Here is a 17406-nt window from a genome sequence, read left to right as displayed (position 1 = left end):
TGTATTATTGGTGTGTAGTTTGTAACCGGAGACTTTAACATATATATATATATATATGTATATATTTATATACTACTTAATATAGTGTAATAAAAATAAAGTATAGTAATATTAGTATAGTAATATTATTCTTCAAATAGTAGTACATAATAACAAAAGTATTTTAATAAAAATATATTAAAAATAGTAAAATATATACAGTAACAGTAACAGCCTATGAATGTCTCACGCTGGCCTAAGCCCTCCTTATCCTGTTTGAGTAGAAGGTTTGGAGCTTATTCCAACAAGCTGCTCCAATGCGGGTTGATGGAATACACATGTGGCAGAATTTCAGTGAAATTAGACACATGCAGGTTTCCTAACGATGTTTTCCTTCACCGTCAAGCACGAGATGAATTATAATCACAAATTAAGCACATGAAAATTCAGTGGTGCCAGCCTGGGTTTGAACCCACGATCATCGGTTAAGATTCACGCGTTCTTACAACTGGACCATCTCGGCTTTTTAGTAAGTAGTAAGTTTTCAGTAAGTAAAATATATACGTAATAGTAATTATATAAAGAGTTTTATATATTATACATAATTATAAGTTTATATATAAAGTTTTAATATACTTAAATAGTTGTTATATACTTACCATACTTACTTTTATATACTAATTGTAAAATACAATTTCTCTATTATAATTTAATTTGATTTGTAATAACGTGTATGTCTTTCTTTTTATGTTTATTTGTAGAGAACATTTTGCAAGCGTTTATTTAGCAAATTGTTTTTCTTAACCCTGGCAACACAGGTCACAGAACAGAGGTCAAATCGTGTGGACTAGCGGACAAATAGCAAATATTTTGTGCTTACGTAAAAAGGCAGAAGCAATTTTTTTTTTTTAAAATGTCAAAAGGGTTTTTTTATGTTTCATAAGCACTCAGGGGACATAACACGAAGGTTTAGCCACATAAGCAACACACGGGCCCCGATTACGTATTTGAACTGACAATCTTCATTTCTATGACCAAATAAACAATTATATTTAAACAAAAAATTACGAGAATTAAAAACAAAAATATATATGTAATTTATATATACAAAAAAATGAACTTAAAAAAATAAAAATTTATTAACTCAATAGATTTACATTATCAGAAAACATCCAGTGGCTCCAAACTAGGCAAGCCATGGCACAAATGTATTGAAGAGAAAAAAAAATATACATATTGGCCATAGAACCCAGCTGGTGAGACTCATATAAAAAATGTATGACCTTCCATTATATCTGTAATGGGACATTATATAACAGTCAGGCCTTTTTTAAATGAATTCACACCTTTTATTTATTTCTAAAACCGATACGTAATTGGTACGCGACAACGAGTGCTCATTGCTTTTATACCTCACGACACGGGAACGAGGCGAGGCCGATCGGGCTCACGCACCGTACTGAACGACGGCGCCTCTGTCGTCAGAATATTGAATTATATACTATCTTATATTATTTTATTACAATATATTATTTGATTAATTAATTAATTCAACAAGAGTTCAATGAATAGGATTTTTGAGAGTAATTTAGAATAATGTGTTTTGTGTTCGCATTTGTAAAATGTATAGTTACTCAAGAACAAACTCGATGCTCACTCCCAAAATTTTAATGTCAGAATGTGATAAGCGACTTTGGCTCTAATTAATAACACTTAAGGATACGGGTTTTACTTATAAACGTTCTTTAGCGACTGTTTGGTTGAGACCGTTTTACTCTTTCTGTCATGGTTGATTTGACACACGAAAGAAGAAGACACAGCATTGTATAACAATGACCCGCTAAATAACAATTATAAGGCCGTACATACATCACAATAGCGTATCACCGTAATTCGGTTGTGAATAATTTACGAGTGAGGTTCGAAGTATGTTCTTGCAAAATATCACCGTTGATTAAGATTTGCGTCATTAAATGAATGATAACTAAACTAGAATGTTTTGTTTCTTCGCTATTAAATACATGAATGATATTTACTAAGTTAATAATGACTGAATAACTTAAAAACATAAAGCTCGTTACTTATTTATATTAATATTTCTCCAAAGTAAATGAATTTCTAATATATTCCACACAAACCTGAAGGCATTTTATATAAATCTGATTACAAGCAATGTATATAGATGATCTTACCTGATATTTTTGAGGGCAGCATCCGCATCGAGCGCAGCACGCGAGCAGAGCTGGCGCTCGGCCGGAGTGCGCGGGCGACGCGAGCGGTGACGGTGAGCCAGGCCGCTTAGCTGCACCATTGTACGGATTCTCCATTTCTACGAACTCCCGATCCTGAAATTGAGTTCATTAAATATGAGATACGTAAATCCTAACTGTGTGACTTCTCTGTATACATAAAATCACTTAACTGTAAATTGATACTGCTTATAGAACTCGCGATGAACTTTAAAACTTAATCCGGTAATAAAAATAATACATTCTCTTCGTTTTTCTAACATTTCTTTGTTATAATTTCTTCGATAGTTTCGTTTTTAATATAATCACACATCTGTAGGAATAAAATAAATTATCAATATTATGTTTATATGTGTTCATTTCATAGCCATAATATTACACATGAAGGCATTGCCAAAATATGACACATGCACTTTTTTATACACACACACACATACACACACACACACAAATTAAACATTGTGTCAATTGCCAATTAGCAGCCGAGTATATCGATTTAATGGATTATCGTTATCAGGATAATATAATTATTATTAAACACCCATGTTTGATAATAATGCAAAGTTAGCGATATATCTTAAGCACTGAGAAAACAAACCGCGCGATTTATAACGTGGTTTAAATCTATGCAACGTGAGGTTTAAAAACTGCACGATATTTAAAACGTGAAACAGAAATACGAGAATAAAACCAAGCGTTTCTTTCCGTAGTGCAGGTTCGCTCTGAAAACGATATTCGTAATAGCAATTGCTTTTAACAAATTCCCAGTTGGTCAAGTGTCAACAATAATGGTACATATATAAAAAAAACTGACTGCGAACATACCGTAGTACGCTCCAAGCATCGTAATAGATGATGATGCTGCAATTCGAAAATATCTTCATCCCTTCCAGCGTCATCTAACTCCACGCCGGACTCCTGTGCAGCAAGACGAGCTTCTGCCGCCTTCTTCTTAGAGACGAATGCTGCGCCAGACGATGCTTTGGCAATACGAATGCGCGCGAGACGAGCTTTCTGGAATTAGAATGAAGCAATTTGGCAAAGGCTGTCGGTACGTTTGTCATTCAAAATGTCAACTACTAAGTATCCAAGTACTTAGAATGAAAGATTAATAAGATGCTCATCATTATAAATAACAAGCGACCTGCTCCAACTTCTTCCGAGTTGAACAATTATATTTTTAACTCCGATAATGACTTTTATAGGTAAATTGATAGCTTGGATTACATTATTTGAAATTTCCGTAGGTATCTTTTTATTTTTGAATAATGGGTAGCCTATGTTACTTGCTGATAATGTAGCTTTCTATAGTTTTCACTATTTTAATTTTCACTATTGAATTTTTTAAGTCGGTTGAGTAGATTTTGACTGAATCCATTACAAACAAACGTACAAAAAATCAAATCTTTATATTATTAATCTAGAAGTATATCATTTACAATATTTGATCAAATTATATTTAATTTTTATTTCGTGCATTGCGTCGTTTGTTAAGTGTGTTCAGTTGCTTTGCACAGAATCTTATAGTATTAGTCGTGTCGGATCCAAATCCGTCCCATCGATTATAAAAATACAATGTCACTTAAAACGTAACGTAATACTCTTTAATAGAAAGTATAAACATAACATTGCACTACAATTTCTTACAGAATTAGTTTGTCAAGACACACACTTCATAGAAACGCTTTTGCTGGTTAATTGATACCCGCCATTATATATGCTCGTTCGTGAATATGTCAAATCTTTAAAAAGTACTAAATTGTCTATGGTACCATACCAATGTTCTTGATAAGATGACACAGTCCGCCAAAAGACTACGTGTGAGTACGGTCTATGTCAGTTAGCTTAGTAACAAATAATATGTAAATAGTGTATAGTGGAATAAACAAAGTCCAAAGACAAATAGCGACAACAACACAGTAAGATGCGCCTTAACCTCGACGAAGAAGATGAATCCAGTATATCCCTTATCTGTAAGAAGACACTTATGAGTTGAGATGAGATGAGATGAGATACAGAACAGTCACTACCTCGTCGTTCCCCATGCACATGGTTAGTAGGTACTTTTTGGAAAGCTTAACGGCCATGGTGCGTGTCTAAGAAGGTGATGGTGAAATAGATGGTATTATGGTGCAGATACTACAGTTGATTTATAGTGAAGCTTAAATAGTTTTAATCAACTTTTGTGTATAGATTTTGAATGCCTTGCTTAATGAGATAATTATTAGTCACTAAGAGTCACTAAGTGGTATTAGTTTAAATGAAAATATGAGTGAGTGCAATGATGACGTGGCTTTTTAAATTGCTAGTATTATTATTAGCATTTTAATATCATCTTATTTAATAAAGTGCAATATAGTTAGCGTGATATTTTGTGAGTATTATTTTGCTAACAAACATCAACAGACAACACCTTATGTATATTATATTTATCTACATTTCTCACCCTCTGGGCCTTCCTCTTGTCAGCTCTTTGGTTCTGATGATAGATCCTTGAGAAGTTGGACACGATAACAGGGACGGGTAGAGCTATCACCAGCACACCAGACAGGGAGCAAACGCCACCCACGATCTTACCAGCAATCGTTCCGGGCACCATGTCACCGTACCTGAAAAATAAATGTATCTTGAGTATAATTCGTCTAAATTTAAATGGTCGTTTTACTTTGACATGGTACTATCTGATTTGGTCTTTAAATAGGTTATTTATTATTGAAACATTACTTTTTAGTACTGTTGTATAGTAGTACAGTTATGCAACGCTTTGTCTTCTTCTTTCGAATATCAAGTAACTGATGATAGAAAGAGATAATTGCATGTGTCAATATTATAAGCCATTATAAGCCATTTACTAGTAAAGTCGAAGAAGTATTGAATTGATTAGCGCTTCCTAAAATTAAATGCTCAGATGAAACCAATTTTATCTAAGTTGTCTTAAAATCGTGAAACTCCATTGAAATGAGAATATTCCTTCCTATCATTTCATGTTTACGTTTTTTGTTGTGCCATAATTCGTTGTTTATATAAACGGCCACAAAATTACAGATAATTGACCTACTGAGGTCCGATATTGATTAAATAAAGATTAAACGAACCTTAAACTGAACCTTGGAATACTCTTTATAATCGTTTAGTTACTTGCACTTGCTTTGCAGTGGCAAATTAAAAGATTATTTTATTAGTTTCTATTTAGTTTACTGGGTGGTAGGTACCGCCCAATCATCAGATATTCTACCGCAAACATCAGTACATATTGTTGCGTTCCGGTTTGAAGGTCGAATGAGCCCACATGTTACTATAGAGATGAGGGTCCCAACATCTTAGTTCTCAAGTTTGGTAGCGCAGTGAATGCAATCCCTAAAATAGTTAATATTTCTTACAATAACATTGTGACTTTTTTTTTTTTTTTTTTTTTTTCGGGGAGGAAAGGCATTTACGCCTGCCGCCCGGTCCGGGGGGACCGGGACGGGTATGTGGGACTCACGGGGCAGAGGGCCACCGTCCTACCCACTAAAACCTCCCCGGATTTCCGCCTCTCCGCAAGGCGGCGGGGTCACGGGAACGTTGTGACTTACAACCGCAACCCCGCCAGCGGTCGTCGCCATAAGGCGACCCATCTCGAGAGCGCGCCAGGATGTTGGGGCGCGCCTCCCTCCTCTCTGTGCCTCCGTCCTGTTACGTGACGGACTCCCCCGAGTCCGCCACTGGAGGCTGGGCGTCAGGGCTTGAAGCCCCGCGGCGGATCAACAGACTGGCTCCGCCGCCAACCACACCTTAACTCTGCGGCAGCGTCCGGCCTGCGAAGGCACGTCGCCGTCGAAGAGGTCTCCTTCTTCGTTGCGGGAGCGAGTCCACGTCGTCCTCCCGCTCCCGCTCTGCCTCCTCCTTTTGCGACATGACACATGCGCTGAACCGTGACACTGCCGCCCAGATCTCTTCGCTTCCGGCCATCTTCTCGACGACGGCCGGAAGCGACAGGTCCCCACCTACAGCCGTGGATAGGACCGCGCGAGGCTCCGCCCAAGCCGGGCACTCTACGCGCGTGTGTTCCGCCGTATCCACGGCTCCTCCGCCACAATGGTGGCACTCCACCGTCGGCTCCCTACCGACCACCTCACACAGGTACCGGCCGAAACAACCGTGGCCGGTCAAAAGCTGTGTGAGGTGATACGTGGGTGGGCCGTGCTTGCGCTCGACCCACTTCCTCAGCACCGGCCGAATGGCCGCAACGAGGTCCCGGCTAGCACCCGGGACACCCAGTCTCTCCGACCACTCGGCGAATACCCTCTCGCGGGCCTCCTCTCGCCACGTCCGAACCTCACGTGGGTGGGGCCGGTTCTCCTCCGCTCTCACTGCCGCCTTGATCCGCCAATAGACCCTCGAGTTAGCCTCGGCCTCGAGGTCCCATGGCGGGCTTCCGGCGAGCAGGCACGCCGCGGTGTACGACACCGTGCGGTACGCCCGAGCCGCTCTGAGCGCCATCGCTCGCTGCGGACGTCGCAGCGAGGCGACGTTACGGGCGCTCAGAGCGTCCGCCCATATCGGCGCCCCGTAGAGCGCCATCGAGCGCACGACGCCGGTGTACAAGCGCCTGCAGGCACCTCCTGGCCCACCCACGTTCGGGAGGATCCTCCCTAGCGCCCCGGCTGCAGCCACCAACTTTGGGGCCAAGCGCCGGAAGTGCTCTTCGAACTTCCACCTGCCGTCGAGCACGAGTCCCAGGTACTTCATCGTCGACCCGACGGCGATGGAAGTTCCGCCCACCGTTATCGCCGCCCCCGGAGGTGGCGCGTTCCGAGGCCCGTGAAAGACGAGGGCCTCGGATTTGTGTAGGGCCACCTCGAGGCCCAACGCGCGGATTCGGTGGACTACGTGCGCCACCCCAGCCGTGGCGCGATAGGCCGCCTCCCGGTATGAACTGCCGCGGGCCGACACGAGGGTGTCGTCAGCGTAGCACGTGACGCTGACCCCCCGCAACGTGGCCCCGCGCAGCACCCAGTCGTAGCCGATGCACCACAGGAGCGGTCCTAGTACCGACCCCTGCGGAACACCGCACGACAACGACCTGACGGCCCATCCGTCCGCAGTCGGGAAGGCCACCGCCCTGCCCGAGAAGTAATCGGCCACGGTACGCCGCAGGTAGCCCGGCACACCGTGGAACCGCAGGGCCTCCATCACCGTTTCCCAGGGCAGCGTGTTGAAGGCATTGGAAATATCCAGCGACACTGCCAACACAACCCCGCCCCGAGACACCTCCTCCTCGGCCAGGCCCCTCACCCTGGCGATCGCGTCGAGCGTCGAGCGGCCGGGACGGAACCCGTATTGCCGCTCGTCGAGTCCCGGCTCCATACTGCCGACGAGACGGGCAGCGAGCACCCGCTCGAAGAGCTTACTCACCTCGTCGAGCAACACGATCGGGCGGTAGGCTGACGGCTGATCGGACGGACGCCCGTCCTTGCGGATCAGAACGAGCGTGCCCGTTTTCCACCGTCGCGGGAACCTACCCTGAGACAGGCATGCGGTGAAGAGGCGCCGCATGCTCTCGCCGAGTTCCTCCGACGCGATCTTCAGGGCTTGACCGGGGATTCCGTCGGGCCCAGGGGCTGTCTTTTTCGACCCTAGTCTGATGACAGCCGCCTGCAGTTCCGCCTCGGTGATCGGAGTCACCGGTGACCCGTCGTCCTCCTCTTGGGGCCTGCTCGCGGGCGGCACCATGGCCGGTGGCACGAACTCTCCCCGCTCGGGGAAGAGCGTGTCCACAACCCTCGCCAAGAGCTGCGGCTGGAGACTGCTGGTCAGCGGAGGAGCCCAGGGTCGGAGCTTTTGTCTCACGACCCGATACGGACGCCCCCACGGATCGCCGTTGAGCGTCTCCAGCCATTCCTCCCACGCCGCCTCTTTGGCCTGTGCTATGGCCTTCTGTAGGGCCTGGCAGGCGGTCCTATATCCGGTGTAGAAAACCCCCTCCGCGTCGTCATCACGAACCCTTCGTCTCCTACACCGAACGTAACGGCGCCGTGCCGCCACGCACGCCTTGCGCAGCCGACGGAGCTCCGGACGCCACCAGTACACCCGCCGACGTTGCGGGTGCGGCTTAGCCCTCGGCATCGCCGCGTCGCACACTCGGGACAGAGCGCCGTCGATCCGGTCGGCCTCCTGGTCGATCCGGAGGACCGGGTCGGAACCGGCCCCCCAAGCTTCGACGATGGCCGCCTCCTTCGCCAACTGTCCGTCGAGGCGGCCCAGGCACCAACGCGGACGACCTTCCGTTCCTCCGACAACAGTGGGCCGAACATCCCAACGAGCCGACGCAGAGACATCGAACCGAATATATCGGTGATCCGACAGTGTCTCCACGCCAGTCTCGACCCTCCAGTTTTGAGCACGGCGGGCCAGGGCGTTGGACGCGAACGTAATGTCCACGATCGACTCGCCCTGCCGCCGCACGCACGTGCTCTCCGACCCACTGTTGAGGACCGCCAGCCCCAACGAGACCGCCCACTCCTCGAGCACCTCTCCCCGGGCATCGGCCACAGGAGAACCCCAAGCCGTTGATTTGGCGTTGAAGTCCCCCGCGACCAACACCGGTGCGGGCGCCGCTTGCCCGATCAGAGTCCCGACCTCTGCCAGCATCTGCTCAAACTCGGCGAGACTCCGACTGGGCGAGGCGTAGACGGCGACGACCGTCACACCGCCGACGACGGCCAGCACGCACCCCCTGCCCCTGGCCACACCCTCGATGGCCGGAGCGCCAGCGACCGCAGGGGCGACGATGGCCACGACCCGTTCGTGGTCGGAGACCCAGTCGTCCCGCGAGGTACAATAACATTGTGACTACGGTAACGGTAACGGCGGAAACCGTAAGTGGTTATACAAAAAAGTGTATATAAAAAATAAAGTCAAAACAGATATCTTTTTTTTTTCAGCGACTGTGAGATCGATGATTCAAAAATATGACGCAACCTCCCGAATGCCGCTAGCCCAAATATTAGTATTCTTCTTTTAGCCTCCTTCTCAAAGTTGTACCGGCCAAATTGTATAGTTTAGATGTAGATAGATAGGTAGATGTATGTGCAGTAAGCACAACTTCAAGTGGAGAGCCATTTACGATCACTGGTCTCGAGGATACATGTTCGTTGGCCATAATTTTGGTCTTTTCAATGTTCATCCCCAGACCTACTTGTCTTGAAGGATCGCTCAGGCTGTTTAGCATCTCTTCCAAATCCTGCAGAGTCTCCGCCATGATGACAATGTCGTTAGCAAATCGCAGATATGTTATGTGTTGACCATTTATATTAATGCCGCGTCCGTTCCAATCGACCGCCTTTAAGACGTCCTCTAATGCATTGGTAAAAAGTTTCGGTGAGATTACATCTCCCTGTCTTACCCCGCGATGCAATTGGATTGGTATTGTGCTCTGATTTTGTACTCGGACGGTCACGTTTGCGTCAACGTCAAAACGTTAAAACGTCAACATCTTGACATACCGACAGTCAATTAGGCATTTTTACATGGATTCCAAAACAGCCCAGGTCTTGATAGTATCGAAGGCTTTTTCGTAGTCTACAAACGCTAGGCATAGAGGCTGATTATATTCCTCGGTTTTCTGTATTATTTGCCTAAATGTGTGTATGTGGTCTACGGTACTGAAGCCTTTTGGAAACCCAGCCAACGAGTTGGAATTCACCAAATTTTCGAGCAAAACGATTCGTGATTACCCTCGAAAACAATTTGTAAACGTGGTTTAAAAATGAAATGGGGTAGTAGTTTTTCAGAAGAGTTTACCACCCTTTTTACCTTTATCACCCTTCTTGAAAAACAGCACTACCACATCTCTGCCCCATGTCTTTGATGTAATACCATTGTGGAGAACGGAATTAAAGATGCTAGCCAGCTCTCTCAGAACTGGTGACCTTTGCTTTGAGAAGCTCTGAGGTAATTCCGTCATCTCCTGGAGCCTTGTTGTTTCTAAGTTGTCCGAGAGCAATTCTAATCTCGCCCAAGTCGATGTTGGAAAGATCGTCTAATAGTTGGCGTATCAGTCTGGCTCGTGGGTCATCCGCACTGTGGGACTCAGGTGGAGAGACATATCTAATTACTAATCACCCAAAAGCTAAACCTACGAGTGTCTATTTTATGAAATACTTTTTTCACAAGGTAAAAGTAAATATATAAACAAAAATAGCCCTAATGCGTGCGTAGATTTAACGAATAGTTCAAAGGAATAACCCATTTAATTTTTATGAGCTCGTGTGCTAAATAACTTGAATGGGAAACCGTTATTATAAAAAAATGGAAAAATAGATGTGAGATGAACGCTTTGATCTCCGAGTAATTGACTTTAATTCTTCGTCTTAGTAAGCGATAGTACTATTTTTGGCTCAGCGTTACTTACGACAGTCTTCATTGAATTATGTTTAGACAAAGGATACGTTTTGTGAACCAAAGCCAGGAAGGGTTAAGATAAAATAAACTTATCTGCTACTTTATGCACTACATTTTCGTTTGATACTATAATTTCACTGAAATTCTGTCACATGTGTATTCCACCAATCTAATTTGGTGCAGCGTGATGGAATAAGCTCCAAACCTTCTCTTTAAAAAAGGAGAGTTTAGCCCAGTAGTGGGACATACACAGGTAGTTGTAAAAATTGTTGATGTAGTTATCAACGTGGTAAATGAATAAATCTGTTCCACGTTTATTTATTTACCACGTTCATATTTACTGAATTATGAGTTCATATAATGAATACAGATTATAGTATATCTTGACCAATAATGTGATGACAATTCAAGGGTTATTGAAATCGGCTTTATTTTATTTATGTCCCAAAGCTGGGCATAGGTCTGGAAGGTTGAAGCTTCTTTCACGAAGCTCTTACAGTGAGTTTGGAGTATACACGATAAGCTTACATATATTATATAATATTTTATTATGTATAGACATAATTGTGCTGTGCTCAATTGATGGTAATGTCCACCAGATTGATTTTGCTTCTAGCGGTCATTCTTAATAAAATTCTAAAAAAAAATCGTGTGCACTCTTTATTAGCTCACTCTCATATTCCAAGAGTAAATCGGACGTCACCAGAAAGACCAAAGGTTTTTCGTGCTTTTCGATTTACAGGAGTGTAAGCACTGTCAACTTCCTACTATTGAGAATTTCAAATAGAACCTCAATACTTTTTTGTTAACAAGTGTGTGCGCAAGCACAAGTGCAGTCTTTATTCCCTCGCTCTCATAATCCGATGAAACGGCAAATCCCACCAAATCACACGACCGGAAAGACGTCAGGCGAAGGACCAGCAGTTTTAAATACTTAATAAAGGCGATTTAGTCGAGAATGTTCTTAATTAAATCAAAATACATATTATACTTGATTTCAATAGGCTTTTAATAATAATTTCGAACACTTAAATAATAATTTCACATGATTAAATTAAACTTAAAGTTACAAACTTACCATCGGCCAAGTTGATTCTACCGAGAAGAACTGTCAAGAAGCTCAGTAGTCTCTCTAATCCGACAATTTATTATATTACCTAAATTAAATACAATTAAATTATGAATAAATTGTTTAATTCTGCATGAAAATAAACGAATGCAAACTCTAGGTAATATTTTATCAAATAAGACGCTTTAGATTATTAATCAATTTTTTTTTTAACATGAGGTTTATTAATTTGCAAAACCATTACAATAGTATATGTAAATTAATTTCTTACACGCGAAGTTGATATAAAATATTTAATAATATAATATAAGTCACGCAATCGTTAATAGAAATATAAAAACAAGCAGAAAATATTATATTAATGTAATATTCAAATAAATAAGTACTTCGGAGCAATATTAAAATTTTATAAAAAAAAAACAAATCATTACATTTTTTAAAAACATTATAAAATCACAGCATTCGCGAACATTTTATGTTTCCGCATGTTTCCAGGCGATGGGAACTGTTTTTATCATCAACCTAAATAGCTCTTTAAGCCTATTATGCTTGAATTCAATTTCGCTTATCAAATTTATGGGTTGTTACATCACTATCTTATTAGTAGATAGCATTGTTTAAGTTAGGCATTTGTTTGGTAAAGGTCGTTTTAGATTTTTGTTGTTTTAATAAGGTTTGCTACACATGTATATATTATCATTTATTTTTAAATGTTAAACAATGATTTTTACGATTACTTTATCATAATAAAAACGAATTACATTTTTTTATAATCTATCTATCTCTATCTTATAGGTAGGCGGGCAACTGAGCAACCTATTAAAAAGTTGCCACCATCACCTTGCCATTGGCGCTGTAAGAACCTTCAGAACTAAGATACATATTATGTCCTTTGTGCCTGTAGTTACATTGGCTCATTCATCTTTCAAGCTGGAACGCAACAATACTTATGATGATGAATATCTGATGAGTGGGTACCCAGACGGGCTTGCACTGAGCCATACCACCAAATGATCAACTATAACCACAAAATCCGTTCACATTGTCGTATTATATCCATTGGGCCATTTAGCTTACAAAGTATTATCATACTTCAAAGATCAAAAAAACTAAGACATATTTATATTAATAAAACTTTATTTTTATTTACATACTACAAATTGTATACTTAGGTCTTATTTGAGTTGCAAATTTGTTTTTATTACTTAATAAGATCTCTTTTATGGCATCTTAGAAAGTAATTAAGAATAAGATGTTATCTTAAAACTGCTATCAAACCGTCCCGAGATCGTCACAGTTTTATCTAATGTGCATTTCGGTATTTAAGTTAAATAACACGTATAAGTATCTACTCTCATAAAGGCGTTGTAAAATTTGTTCTTGCGTATTATGTATTTTTTTAGAATAAAACCATTTTCTGAATCGCGCTAACGTTTGGTTTTCCGAAATACATATAGGGTTCAAATAAAGAGTCACTTCAGCCTTATCCTCGGCATGCGTCACGTCGACAGACATCCATGCATTATTTATGGCTGTGTTTAGGTTTGAGAGGAAAGAAATTTGAGCTTCTGTTAGAACTTTCTGTCAAAAAATTCTCAATAGCACCCCGAAGTCTGTAATTTGGAAGATCCGTGTCTCGGAAAGCATGTAAACGCATGGTCCTGCGTTTGAATTCTTTCTAGTCGTATCCGATTGTGATTCCATCGGATTATGAGAGTGAGCGAATAAAGAGCATCTATGTCTGCGTATACACTTGTGTACTATAATATGTGTTGCGCAATTTGCTAGTCTCCCTTGAACGTCCTCATCATAATTTCAATGGTAATTCATTGCAGATGGAAATATAGAAAACTATCTAATATTTTCATTAATTTCATTTAGGTTGTCCTCAGGAAACTATTATGTTTTGTTCTAAGCCATTGCTTCTCTTCTATTTATATCATTCAAACTATTTCTAAATTTAAATAATTAACCGCCTCTCCCACTGGGATACTTTGCTTAAATCGCGATATTAACCCGTCATTTCTGACACTGTGAAACTTTCGCAATTATCATTAAATGTGGGCTCGGAACTATTTTACCGCAGTTTATGCTAAATTTAAAATGTTACATTATAAAATATTGTTACGCCAATATGACTTTGAGCAAATATTTTTAAATCATTCTTATATATTGTATTGACTAGTAAATTACATGGGGTTAATGGTAGATTTAAAAAGGCATGGAATATGATGTTGTTAGATGAATTGAAAGAGAAAAAACAAAGGTAAATTGAGAATGAATGTAAAAAGAACTTATAAGATAAAGAATATGTTAGATAAGTCGAGACGGCCTAGTGGTTAGAAAGCGTGAATCTTAACCGATGATCGTGTGGTCAAACCCGGGCAAGCACCACTGAATTTTCATGTGCTTAATTTGTGTTTATAATTCATCTCGTACTTGACGGTGAAGGAAAACATCATGAGGAAACCTGCATGTGTCTGATTTCATTGAAATTCTGCCACACAACCCGCATTGGAGCAGCGTGGTGGAATAAGCTCCAAACCTTCTCCTCAAAAGGGAAAGGAGGCCTTAGCCCAGCAGTGGGACATTAACAGGCTGTTACTGTAAAAAGAACGCTTCCCCCTTCCTTCTTAAGTCCACGCGATCTGGTTCTCGATGCCACCGCCTAACTGTGACATCAATTCCATCGCGCACAAAGAAATTTGGCAACTCCTTTCTTTGTCGCACTACCAAAGAATGGAATTCCTTACCAGCTCACGTGTTCCCCTCCTCTTACAACCCGGGTTCCTTCAAACGAGGCGTGAAGAGGCATCTTGCGGGCCGGCAAGGCGGGGACGGCTAGTACAGAACATTCTTCCCGACTGTACTGGCCGTCGTCGCGTTTGGACTCTACTACCACTTACCATCAGGTGGAGTAGAGTCATTTGCCATCCCGGGGCATATAAAAAAAAAAAAAAAACGACTGATAAAAGTGAATGGAAGAAGAGGAAGCAGTATTTCCCCATTATACATGATTGCTCACTACAATTCATTACATTATTTATTTAATATCGAACTGCCAACAAAAGTTACAATACTACAACATATAAGGCAGGCTAAGCAAGATTAATTGCACTTTTAATTACAGTTAATTACAGAATGCTTATTATTAATTTTGTATCAACTGAGTGAACAAAATATAACATTAATTAAATTTTCTAATCTTTAATAATTATCATATAATAATAATAAATAAATCAATTCTTATAGAGCAAAAATATCATGAGAAAATTAAATAAAATTATAAATAAAAGAAGCAAAATAAAACATTAAATTTAATCCTGTTACATAACCAAACTTGCGAGGCTTCATGAATAAATAATACTGAGATTTCGATATCCATTTAAATATATAATTGCCATTGAAAGAAGCAAGAGAACGGAAATTAAATTTCGTTCAGACTCACCTAATAACTTTGTTTACGATGAGTGAATAGTTTCGTTCGAGCTATAAAACTAGCCGTAAACAATAGTGTATGTCGAAATATTATTAGTTTCATTGTAATATGACTTTGGAATGAAACAAATATCACACAATAATACTTTGAATCTAAAATGAAATGTAATAAAAATAATTTTAATGTTATTCTTGGAAAAAGTTAGTGGCCTTAGGTTAAGTTGTTTTTGTAATGATATATAATAACGTATTATATATGTAACACCCGAGTGTGGTGTAGACATCAGCGGCGGAGAAGAGGCATATGGCATGAGAGCATATTGCCTTATGACGTTTGCCGTCACGGCTACGAGTAGGTCTTACACTCAAGACAGTGGAGAGGAAGAATGACGTCACGATCTTCTAATATCGCGCCAAAAGATTTTTTACATTAGAAAAACTTGGGAGAGAAATGAGACAGAACCCCTATATAAACCGAAATGATCACTTTGAACATGATTTATTCACTCACGTGCGTATGACGAATTGTTTACACAGACCGCGATGCGTTCGCTTTCGTACTTTGTAAACTACATCTTCAAACATTTTATGACACCCTGGTACTACGCGCTGGCTGTTTATATAATATACACTGGGAATTTATTGTTGGTCGGTCTGTGTGTACTTTACTAGTGCAGTTCGAAGTTAAATTAAAATAATAAAATTAAATCTTCCAAGAATTTCTGTTTTTAATGTAGAAGTAATATTTATTTTATTTGTAATATTTTTTCTCAACCTCTACGTTTAAAGGCATCTAAAGTTGAATGCTATGAGTTATGGCAGCTTGAAACCGTAATCATCGATTAAGTTTTCAAACCAGTGAGCCAGCTTGCAATATATATAATTTACCGTTTTAAAGACTAAGCTACGCTACTATGAATGGAACAGTTATAAGTAACATAATGCTATTCTTAAATTTTAATTTTTAAAGCTTCCTTAATTAATTATTACAGATAATAATAATAATAATAAAATCATTTATTTCGACCATACAGGCATCATAATTACAAGACAATGTATAGTAAAAAGACAAAAATTACAATAAATATTTTACAGATTTTATTAAATAAATTAGATTAAATTAATTTGATTTAAATTATAATTAAAAATTAAATCAAAATAAAATTTAAATTAAATCAAATCAATTCAAATTCAAACAAATCAATCACATTAAATTAAATTAAATCAAAAATACATTTAAATTAAACAATGTTATCAATGTAATTATTGTCAATTTACACATTAATATTCATTATTAGTCAGTACATGAATCATATTGCAATGATTCAAGTACTGACAGATTAACATTCCCGAACTTAGTAATAACGGTTAACTCCGAGATCTTGTCTAACTTTTTTTAACTACAGTAACAGTAGTAACAGCCTGTTAATGTCCCACTGCTGGGCTAAGGCCTCCTCTCCCTTTTGAGGAGAAGGTTTGGAGCTTATTCCACCACGCTGCTCCAATGCGGGTTGGTAGAATACACATAGTGGCAGAATTTCAATGAAATTAGACACATGCAGGTTTCCTCACGATGTTTTCCATCACCGTTAAGCACGAGATGAATTATAAACACAAATTAAGCACATGAAAATTCAGTGGTGCTTGCCCGGGTTTGAACCCACGATCATCGGTTAAGATTCACGCGTTCTTACCACTAGGCCATCTCGGCTTTTTAACTACAGAACCCCCAAATTCAATGATCTCGTCTAACCTATATAGAACCTCCAAATAATTGTTTCTTACATATTTCTATAGAAGACAAATAAAAGATATTATTTTTTTATTTCTAAAGAAGAATGATATAATATTATTTACCTTGTAAAAGAAATAAAAAAAAGCTGTTGGCTTCACTCGAGGGGGCATAAGATACCCTTTGTCCTTTTCTGTTCCCCTGGGGACCTATTCTATTAACAAATTATCACTTTATCGCAATCGAATCGAAGCGTGATCGTTGCCGTTTATCCGTTTACCTATTCTTTAATATAATTATCGATTATTGGCATAATAGCTAACAATTAAGTTTGGTTTTGACACAACGGTATATGTTAACATCATATCGGTTCGGTTCCGCTCGGAATAAATATAGAATAGAAAAAGTTGGATCAGAATTGAATCGGGAACGTGTCGTAATTTTCCCCCTGGTATGTAAATCAAATTTCATGACGATCAGTTGAGTAGTTAAGACATTAAAGTGTAACAAACTGACATACTCACTTTCGTATTTACAAAATTGGATTGGATAAG

General features: G+C 40.3%; 1 protein-coding gene across 3 annotated transcripts in view; it reads right to left on the bottom strand.

Annotated features, from left to right (window-relative positions):
- The window catches only part of LOC126777981 (potassium voltage-gated channel protein Shal), a 168338-nt gene that overhangs the window by 82491 nt on the left and 68441 nt on the right, over positions 1-17406 (bottom strand). For 2 of the 3 annotated variants that reach the window (XR_007670112.1, XM_050501350.1), the window contains exons 2-4: positions 4675-4837; positions 3054-3242; positions 2172-2324 (exon numbers count right to left, since the gene is read on the bottom strand). Coding sequence is in view for 1 of the 3 variants with exons in the window: in XM_050501350.1 (XP_050357307.1) it covers positions 2172-2324; positions 3054-3242; positions 4675-4837 (505 nt within the window). In the remaining 2 variants the exon portion in view is untranslated. Of the gene's footprint in view, positions 1-2171; positions 2325-2401; positions 2542-3053; positions 3243-4674; positions 4838-17406 lie in introns of all 3 variants that reach the window. The other variant, XR_007670113.1, reaches the window with a different exon arrangement.

Source organism: Nymphalis io, chromosome 24 (assembly GCF_905147045.1).
Source record: "Nymphalis io chromosome 24, ilAglIoxx1.1, whole genome shotgun sequence".
Taxonomy (NCBI): domain Eukaryota; kingdom Metazoa; phylum Arthropoda; class Insecta; order Lepidoptera; family Nymphalidae; genus Nymphalis; species Nymphalis io.
The sequence above is the reverse complement of the archived record's forward strand: the minus strand, read 5'-3'. Positions and strand labels throughout refer to the sequence as shown.